The sequence below is a fragment of the Sander lucioperca genome, chromosome 12, assembly GCF_008315115.2.
Source record: "Sander lucioperca isolate FBNREF2018 chromosome 12, SLUC_FBN_1.2, whole genome shotgun sequence".
In the NCBI taxonomy this organism is placed as follows: domain Eukaryota; kingdom Metazoa; phylum Chordata; class Actinopteri; order Perciformes; family Percidae; genus Sander; species Sander lucioperca.
In genome coordinates, this window is record NC_050184.1 from 24,662,331 (window position 1) to 24,672,682 (window position 10,352).

The 10,352-nt window shown below is 39.1% G+C and overlaps 1 protein-coding gene across 1 annotated transcript; it reads right to left on the reverse strand.

The window, feature by feature from the left end:
- Window positions 1-793: 793 nt before the first annotated feature.
- On the reverse strand, window positions 794-6,192 carry LOC116062163 (cytochrome P450 3A40-like). Its single transcript, XM_031316756.1, has 14 exons — window positions 6,147-6,192; window positions 5,997-6,114; window positions 4,089-4,182; window positions 3,952-4,004; window positions 3,745-3,844; window positions 3,490-3,603; window positions 3,294-3,382; window positions 2,973-3,121; window positions 2,752-2,879; window positions 2,533-2,611; window positions 1,688-1,848; window positions 1,368-1,594; window positions 1,119-1,281; window positions 794-1,002 (listed from the first exon to the last, which is right to left on the reverse strand). The coding sequence occupies exons 1-14, from the start codon at window positions 6,178-6,180 to the stop codon at window positions 901-903; spliced, it is 1,611 nt and encodes a 536-aa protein (XP_031172616.1). The 5' UTR covers window positions 6,181-6,192; the 3' UTR covers window positions 794-900.
- Window positions 6,193-10,352: the final 4,160 nt, after the last annotated feature.

The following is a 10,352-nucleotide window of genomic DNA, read 5'->3' on the forward strand; positions in this document are numbered from 1 at the left end:
TCTTGTGTAGTATTTGGTGAACTTATTGTATATTTGCACTTCATTTACAGTACTCTAATCACTGAGAAGTAGAATTGCTAAAAGTGTTTTAGATTAGCAACAGCAGTGTGTATCTGGTTCAAACAGAATTAAGTCATGAAACGAGTGTGTTTCAAATGGTAACAAAATGTTTTTTATAAATTAGTGTATAGTTTTTGCAAGAGTGTTTCATTTTGCAAAGGGTCTGAGGTCTTCTAATCGGGTGTTTGGTTGTGCTAATTGTGTGTAGTGTTTTGAAAAACTGGTCCGTTTTTAAAATAGTGCTTAAGCAATCGAAAAAAAACAAACCTGTATTACATATGCATTTGTTTTTATTAGTCATGCATTACTGTGTAACTTTGGATTAAAATGTTTTTTTCAGATTTTTTTTTATTGCCTTTATCATAGATCAGCTGGAGAACGACAAGAAATGGAGAAAGAGAGAGCGGGGATAAGGACTCAGCTTATATGGGGCGCACTGTCTACCAGGTGAGCTAGAGGTGGCTCCAGGTGGATCTAATTTCAACTGTATATACTGTATACTATGTATACTATATTAAACTGTAACATTGCATCATACATTATAAGTGGATCATATCTTTTGTATGAAAAAACAACTATAGCTGTCAAGTAATTGTAGAGGAGTAAAGACTAGCTATAACATTTACCTATTACTGTAAATGTAGTAGAAGTATAAGATGTAAATACTCTATAAGTACAAGTACCTTGACATGTACACAACTGCCATTACATTTTTTTTAACTAAGGTGCAAAACAGCATTTTTATTAGATAAATGAAAAAAATTAAATGTGATTGTGAGGATATCAGTAACGGCTGTAATGCCATCAGTGAATTGTTGAGTATCATGCAGAGTGAGAGAGTTAGCTTGAGAGAAGATCAGCAACGGTTGCTCTGGGCTCCAGCTTCAGTTTGATGGGATTCTTGGGTGAGGTAAATCCATCTCTTCCCAACTCCATTGGAATCTAGGAATACAAGAAATGTGTCACAAATGAAGCTCAAATCCGATCTCATCCAATCACACGTAAAAAAAAAAAGAGACACTATCTTAAGACCACAAATACTGAAAAAGTCTTCTCACATCTGTCTCCTTGCACGTGACAAAGCTGAAGTTCTGAAGAATCTCCACTATGGCCAACCTCATCATCAAGAGAGCAAATCGCATGCCAATACAGTTCCTTGGCCCTGATCCAAAGGGTAGGAAGGCATATGGATCGATGTTGTCTTTGTTCTCCTTGCTGAACCTGAAAAAAAGATTTTAAGTCGATTAGCCAAAAGACTAATATTGGATATAATCTGACTTTAGCCTGCCATTAATCCAGTAATGTACCTTTCAGGCTTGAAGGCCTCAGGCTCAGACCACAAAGCAGGGTCACGGTGGAGAGTGTAAACTGGTACCATTACAGCAGTTCCTTTAGGGATGGTCACACCGTTAATTTCCACAGAAGACTTTGAGATCCTCTCTAATCGGTTACCAACGGGGTACAGTCTCATTGCCTCATTAATCACCATGTCCAGGTATTCCATCTGCATCACAGCTTCATAGGTTGGCCGAACCTGGAGTAAAAAGTATGTTTTAGTTGGTCACACATAATCAGTTGCTGATAATAACAAAATTAATTACAGTTAAAGAAAATATAGTACTGCAACCTTTTCTGGGAAGGTTTCATCAATCTCCTCTTGCAGGGTTTTTTGGATGTGAGGGTGGGTTGCCAGGGTGTAGGCTATAAATCCCAGTGTGGTGCTACTGGTTTCATAGCCAGCAAAGATGAATATCATGGCCTGAGACAGGATCTCATGATCATTCAGTCCTGTAACACAAACACACCATAATTAAACCAGTATCACTGTCACGGTAATATAGCTGGTACCCCAGCCCATAACTTTGTGGTCTGGAAAGGCTCCTAATGCATAAGCTTGGGATTGGCCGTTCATTCCTTCATTCACTCAACATGAACCTTTCTAATGTCTAACTGGACGGTTATGGAGCTCAGAGGGTTGTCACTGATCTTTGTCTCTCATTTTAAAACTGGAAAAAGATGGTATCTGTACTGGAAATGATGACAAAGCTCTGGAGCTTTTTAAAACAAGCTTGAATATTTTTTGTAAGGTTCTGGAACTTCAAGACACAGCATATCACGTCACGAATCCTCCTCGGTCCTCATAGTTTTGCACGTACTGTAGGTCCAAAACATAGGCTACCTGATTATTTAACCTGATTCTTTGTTTGACTTCAACAGTTGGTTAGCTGCCGTTGCCCAACAAAGATGTTCTCCTACTTCCTTGCAAAGTCCCATTTTTACTTGTCGGTGATGACAGTAAGCAAAACATCACATAATACATGGATTATGAAAATATTTAACATGAGAACAATGAAAAGCAATGGTTATTTCTTAGGGAACAAAGTGACCCTTGATATCCTGAAATTGACCCTTCAGCCATGACTACAATGAAAACCATGAACTTTAATTTCTCCATCTGGTTTCTTTCTTTACCTTTGTCAGGGCTTTTATCCTCTTTGTTCTTCTCTGACATCTGAGAGTCCACCATCAACTGCATGAAGTCCACTCGGTTCTGCAAGACAAAAACAAGTAGAAATCCCATTTAGATTTTCCAGTTTGTGTTCAAGGGAAATGTTATGAACACAAAATCTAAAAAACAATTGGCCAACAACCAACATCAAATCCATTGTAGCTATACACCGTATATGTTACCTTGTGCTCATTCTTAGTCCGGTCTGATTTGATTGTCTTTAGAAAGTTGAAGAAGAAATTCAACACTTCAGCAGGGAAGAATGACACACCCATTCTATCAAGAATTGGTGCCAAGAATGGAAACAGAACTGAAATGAAAACGAATCGAAAATATATTGTTAATTCAGGGCTGAGGGGGACAAGATAGACGTTCTCCTCACACAGCACAATGTTTGACATACCCACAAGTACAAGTAAGGGATTCAATAAGTTGAATTTGACCATTCTCTTAATGTTTGCTACAAAAGGATCAGAGGGATGGTTGATGGAATCAACGTCCACACTGAAGGCAGTGCTGGTCACAACATCCATACTGTAAGGTCCAAATACTCTGAAAAAAAGTAATGTAGGAACAAGAAAAAAATTAAACCAACCAAATGTTTGTGATAAGAAATGTTTCCTATTTATTGAACAGCACAACTAACAAAATCAACTGCCGGAACTGAATAATACTAATGAAGAGTCTGTGCCCAAATCTCATCACAAACAAGAGCATTACTCACTCTTTAACTTCTATGACTTCATCCGCCTCTACTTTTATGTGAAGGCTCTTGATGAGATTACTTGAGTGCTGCAACATTATTGTGTACATCTGCCCAAAAGTAAATAACAAAAATATAAAATCAATAAATATTAACATTCTGGAACCATGGACATATTTCTTATTTAAAATATGTTGAAGCTGCAGTGTGCTTTAACCTCTTTCAGGCGTCCGCTGGTGAATGACGGAGAGAGTACACTGCGAATCCTCTTCCACTTCTCATCTTCTACTATTGATACAGCGTCACGCAAGGGTCCATTTATGCCCAGATCCTAACCCCCACACACACACACACACACACACACACACACACACACACACACACACACAGCCTTGTTTACATTATTTTCTCCGATTACAGTAGTGTTGAGGTATTAACTTGTGACATTGCTCCTACAGTGGATTTTTCTTACCCGTCTGTTGGTGAAGACAGAATAACACTCCTTAACCAAGATTGTTTTGATCATAGCTGTGTCCATTATAGCCAGTAAAGGCTGCCTGCCATCGTACAGTCTTGTAATCCAATAGCAGATATTGGGGCGAGTCAGTTACAGCCTTTGCATGAGCATTGCATGAGAAACACATGGTATAATATATTTTGCACACACACACACACTTACCCCCACACCTTTCCATATTTCTGATAGCATTCTGTGTCAAAATTGTGGATGCCCTAAGGAATAAAATAGGAGATGATTGACAAAGGTATCAACGTGTCAGCTGAGATCACTGTACTAATTTAACAAATGTGTCTCACCTTTCTGTACTCCAAAAATGTCCCAATAAAGGGCAAAGGTCTGGGTCCAGGGATGCCTATTTTCTTAAAAAAGCCATATGGAGCATATCCATATCTGAGGATTAAAAGCAGAGACCAAATCCAAGTGTTATTAGTCATGTCAATTTATCTACCCTCCTAATCTTTTGTGAAATTCCTCCAGACTTTATTGCTTTCATGCTTTGCCTTTGAATAGATCTTCTATTTTACTGCCTATTGTTTTTTAGAATTAGCAAAGGGAAAATATACATTAATGTCCTTAACTCAACACTAAAGAATAGTAGTAAACCGTATATTCAAAAACATTAAATCCTGCAAAGCATTATCAGAAGGCCGTAAAATTACACAACTGCCAGCCCTTAAATTGGCAATTTAATGACACATTTTATAGCCCTTATGTGATGTAATGGTTCAACAAGTATCCACTTTATATGTTGAGTCAAGTTGTGTTTCACATTCCCTTAAATGGTCACAGAAATACCCCTTAATAGGTGTATTCCTTCTCTAATAATCATAAGTTGGTATTCCAAACATAATTTGTAACTATTATATTACCCCCTAGGCTTCAGAGGTGGCTGATAAAAGTTAGCCGTTTCATCTGTTACATAGAAAGCAGCTGTCATCAGCTATAAAATCTTCTCAAATCACAATCTAGTGCTGCTACGTACACAAACGTTGATTATGTAGCAGCACTAGATTGTGATTTGAGAAGACCACAGCATAAAGAGCAGACGTAGTTTGAAAAGTTGCTGAGGGTAATTTGATACTTAAATCTTGTCACCTTAAGAAGTTGTAACTCGAAAAGCAAAGGTGTAATAGACCTTTTTTTACAACATGAAATTTTGACTTCATAGCAGGAACAGCACAGGTTTATGTAATTTTGTTATAAAGCTCGGTTTCATTAAGGTGTCCCAATACTTTCAAAACTGGCTCACCTAAATGAAATGCAGCCATCATTAATGTTTTTAATTACACCTCTGTTGTTCCTGCTATGACATGTCAAATTATCTGCTGTGAAAAAGGGTCTATTAAAATGTAATACAGAATTAATGATGTTATTATTAGCTACATCTGTGCTTGACCAGTCACATTTTGGCTGATTAAACCTCTTCTCAGGACTGTGTGGGAGTGCAAAGACAGAGCTTTACTGACTTTCCTGTTTGCACTGTTGCACCTTTTTAAGTGAGTCAAATTACAGCTTTGTAATACTTATTAGTACATGGAGCCTAGTGACATTGTATCATTGCAATTATAACTCTGCCCAGCTGACCAGAGGTTTCATCAGCCAGAATAAATAAAAGTAATAAAAATAAAACCTATGTGGCTTTGCAGTCACATGACCAAAACTACCAACTTTTTACAACCACCTAATGCACTATGGGTGTGAGGAAAAGAAATTGTGGTAGAGTTTCAACCAGTGTGTAATTACAGCCTTAAGTAAATTATAAAATAAATGCCTTAAGGTGTATTAGTTTATGTAAGCTATGTCAAAAATTTTTAGCCTACTATTCTTTTATTATTATTCTTGCCAGAAAAATTGAAAACACCTGGCCTACCTACATACATCTAATACAGACACTTAAAGAATTAGTATATAGCACTTCTTCACTGACTGTTGCGCTACATTTAGGCTACATAACAACATAGGCAGTAGGCCCTATATCATAACAAGCGCCAGTTCCCACACTGCACGGCAACTCGCGATTTCAGACTTCACTTCACATTAAAACAAAACAAGTTAAAAAAAACACAGCCAGAAGTAACTGTCACAAAAGTAGTTGAAACAATGAAATGAATGTTTCCGCTTTTGCGTGGAACGTTTTCGTTTTGTTTTGAAACGTATGTTTCTAACATGTTAAAAGTCTGAGATAAACAACACCACATACTTACACTGCGATTAGAGTGATGACAAGTACTATTAAAGTCCAAGTCTCTATGGAAAACTCCGGAAAAAAGCCCATCTTTGCTCCTGTGAACGATGTCGACTGGAGTCGGTCACTTCCACGATCGCACCCTTACAGCAAAGACAGGGGCGGTCCTACAGTTGGAAAACACTCAAGTTACACACCATCATAGCGATCGCGATCATTTTTTAACCTTCTTTTTTCTGTTCCCGGAAGGCATTTGGTTACACAAGGCATATACTAGGCTACGTACAATACATCATCAGCCCTTAACTTTGAATAACCATTCGCCTAACTAACTGTGATGCTTGTTTCCTTTTCATCAGGAGTTGAAATGACCAATAGAAGCTGGGTGGACATCTAGCATATACAGTTAAGAGAATGTCTTAAAATTCTTTTTTCTCATTTTTTTAAGTGTATAAATAATAAAAGCCTTGTTATTGCTGTGTGCAAGATCAATCTTTCTCCGTATCACACTATAAAGGTATATGAGCAAGCTCAGCAGAGACTTTGAAGATGGAGCTGTGTCCAAATGAAACATTATACATTATATAAAACAAGTTTTATTTAGGTTTTTTCTTCAGAGTGGTAACTCAGTGAATAACGGCAAACGGGCTGTTGCCCGGGCAACATTAGTCTGTACCTGTGTATGTCCCTGCTTTCTCAAGAAGGGAGAGAGGCAGAAAGTTACTTCCCATTGCCAGTTTGAAAATAGACTAATGTGGGCCTAACAGAAAGATATATAAAAACTCTGGAAATGTTACAAACTTATCTACATTCTTCACATGGATGTCCAATATAGAAATCTAGAAAATATTTACTCAATTGTTAATATAGACTGAAACAAGCTCCTCTTTAAGACTAGATGTGACTTCCATCGCAGGAAAGATAAAGCCTATAAAATACCTTGATATATGATATTGTTGTATGTTAATCGGAGGAGCACAAATAGTTTTTGACCGCAACGCTCATGTGGATGTATAAACGTTTGTCTGTGGGGCTTAATGGACACATGGATTCTTGCACGTTTATTTGAAGACCATTGTGATGAGCAATAAATGTCCATAAAACACAATGAGGACTAGGACAGTAGGCTACGGAGCAGTAAGGTTGAAGAGAGTGCATCAGCTAGTTTACTAGCCATAGACTGTTTTAAGTCCATATAGCAGCCCCTCAAGATGTGTGTCCATTGTCAGTGTAATTTCCCCAGTTCCTATTCATTTCTATGGGAGCAGCCAGCAATGCATTCTGGTAGCGTCACAGGGACTTTGGAGAAGCGGGGCGTCGAGTCGCCCGCTCCTCATTTGCATAAAGTTGAATCCAGCCAACTTTTTTTACAAATGAGGAGCAGCCGGCTTGGCTCCACGCCTCTCAAAAGCTGACGAAAATCTTTTAAACTGACCGTTGTTGATCTGAAATGCAGCAACTGCATGGCCTATTTCTTAAAATGTTTTCAGAAACACGTTTCGGTGAACTACAGTATTTTCGGAAAACACAAGATCGTATTCCGAACGAGCTGCATTATGGTCGGTTTTGAAATCCTGGAGCAGCCAGCCCCACGTGACGCGTTTGTCCAATCAGCTTCCGCCATCGCGGTTGTAGGAGGGTGTAGACTGTTTTCTTTGCTTGTCAGTGGTCAGTGAAGAAAAACTGGTGGCAAGCCCACTAACGTTCAATGCTGGGAAGAGGGCCGATCCTATCAGTGAAAACAACACGCATATGGACACGTACTCAAATATGGAAACGTAAATCAGTGGATTTAAGTTTTAGGGCCCTATCTTGCACCCGGCGCTGCGCAAAGCCCAACGCAAGTGTCTTTGCTATTTTAAGACCGTCCAGCGCCCACGTCGTTTAAATAGCAAATGCACCTGCGTCTTAGAGGGAGGTGTGTTCAGGTGAATTCTTGGCATATTGCTATCTTGAGGAAGCAGAAAGTGATCGCGCCATTGAACAACAAAAACCTGGTCTAAAGTCAATAGCGCAGCATTTCATTGTTATTTTAAGCGCATTAGCAAAATGCGCCTAGGCTTATGCACAGCATAAAATTTGCTTTCACATCCTTTTTCATAAAATAACCAGCCTTTTACTGGATCCAGGCATACTCAAGAATAGGTTCAACAAGTACAGACTATTTTTACATAGTCAGTGGGTCCCCTAACTCTTCCTGTCAACCACAAAATCCATCTCCTTTACTAAGGATACATTTTGTTTCCTTGATTACAAAAATAAATGAATAAAACAAAAGGAGAAAAACAACTCCATCAAGAAATCACGAAAAGACAGCCACACCTGTCAGTTGGTAGAAAAAAAATAATATTCCATTGTGATGTGAGGAGGCTGCCTTTGGCTGTGACTGGGTTAGCAGAGAATAAACAGAGTTGTTTTTCTCATTTCTTCTTTCGTATTTCTGTGATCCCATGTGAATGTATCAATGTCAACACGCTGCATGTGTTTGTGTGTATGTGCACACAATTTTGCAAATGCCTGTCTGCCTGCAGCACTACAACTGGCAATAGCACTGTTGTTCTCTGTTTGGCTCAGATCAGTCTTGTAAAGTTGAGTTACCAAGTATCAGTGAGCGAAGCCATGAGAGACAGATAAGGTATTGAAGGGAAGGCATGAGAAAAAGGAAAAAGCTAATGATGAGGTCTGAACACAAAGCAGGGAGAAGATGGAGAAGAATGCACAAATATCAAACAGACTGCTGATTCCTATACAATACCTCTAGAGTCCAAAGCTAACATTTCTGACAGTTGTTTTAAGTTGCTCCTGGGTACTTTGCCAGACGATATTAAATTACACACCTTAATGCAGTTCAACATTCTGTACAAGTCGAAAATGGAGTCATTAGATTGTAGTTACATAGTTTTGGATGCTATTCTGAGGAGAGGGGGAATTAAGAGGTGTGTAATAGCAGCTGGGTGGACAGTGTGTCCTCCAGATGTTGTCTGGGAAATGTTAATTTACCTGCTAATGGAGTCTGGGCTCCTCCTGTCAGCTCTGATCCTCAGAGAGTCTGTGACATTGGAAGAGACACCTGCCTATCTGACCAGATGACAGCAGAAAACCCCCCCTCTCTCTCTCTCTCTCTCTCTCTCTCTCTCTCTCTCTCTCTCTCTCTCTCGTCACACACGTAAACATGTATATGCCTGCATACATACATGAAAAACATGAAATCCATTAAACCTATTTAAAAAACCATTGGCTGTCGATCAATGAAATAAAACCATTTCCTTTATGGAGAGTGAGCAATGTTAACAAAGTTTTAATCTGATAGCGGTATTACACTCTTCATTACTCTCACAAATATACACATACAGTAAAAAAACTGTAAAGGGGCTCCCAAAGTCAATTGCACCCCTGTGCGGTTGGCTATTGCCACCCTGGCTTGCCTTGGCGGACGGCCACGTGAAGGTCACCTTCTGCAACTAGTGAGTGTGTGTATGTGTGTAGGTAAATATCGCTCTTCCTAACTGCCACACATGTGTAAGCAGTACATGGTGAGTCGTGCTGGGGAGAGGTGGGAATGTCTGGCTTAGAGGCAAAGAGAGAAGCCATACAGTCTGTACTTGAAACAGAAAACATTTTGCTATGATTGCTTTTGACTGACATATTCAGACATATTATATTACAGACATATTCTGTCCACATAAGACATAAGGCTTGGGTGTACATACCAGCAGAGGGCAGCACAAGGTAACAAGTCACACCAGACAGTTGGGAGTTTCTGGAAGTTACTGTAAGATGTAAACGGACACTTTTCTTTCATAGATAATCTTTTCCTGCTTTTTAAAAGGTCATATAATATGGTGTCTTCAACTGCTCTATCACAATTTGCTCTGATGAAGTGAAGAGACACTCACTTTCTAATCAGTGGTCAGCTCACTGCTAGGTACCACTGTCGCTTTTTCTGCTGCACATTTTGCCAATTAGTTTTAGTCCTCTGAGCAGGGGCGGACTGGGACAAAAATTCAGTCCTGGCACTGTAGCCACACCAGCCCACATTACCACGCCCATGCAGCCCCACCCACGGACACATGCATTCACTAATTACATTTGTGTACAGATGGTGAAATAATATAGGCAGTACCTTATGTAACATATTTTTAAACATTTAATGTAACTGGCAAACAATGCTTACTACTTTTTAAAGAGCACACGTTTATAACAAATTTACACATACTGCCTATTTATGCCGTTTGTATGCTGTTACTGTCATTCTCTACAGTATGTTGTTCCTTGTTGTCTCTGTCTGTCTGTTCGTTTGTCCGTGTTTCTCTCTGTTGACACTGTACATATTGTCTGTCTGGTTCTCCATCTTTTCATCTGTTTTAACTCTCTA

Coding starts and splice junctions, on each gene's coding strand:
- LOC116062163 (XM_031316756.1), bottom strand. CDS start 6,180: ATGATGGTGTGTAACTTGAGTGTTTTCCAACTGT. Junction 2,612..2,751: donor GGACTAAGAATGAGCACAAG/GTAACATATACG, acceptor TTTGTCTTGCAG/AACCGAGTGGACTTCATGCA. Junction 1,595..1,687: donor ATGAAACCTTCCCAGAAAAG/GTTGCAGTACTA, acceptor TTTTTACTCCAG/GTTCGGCCAACCTATGAAGC.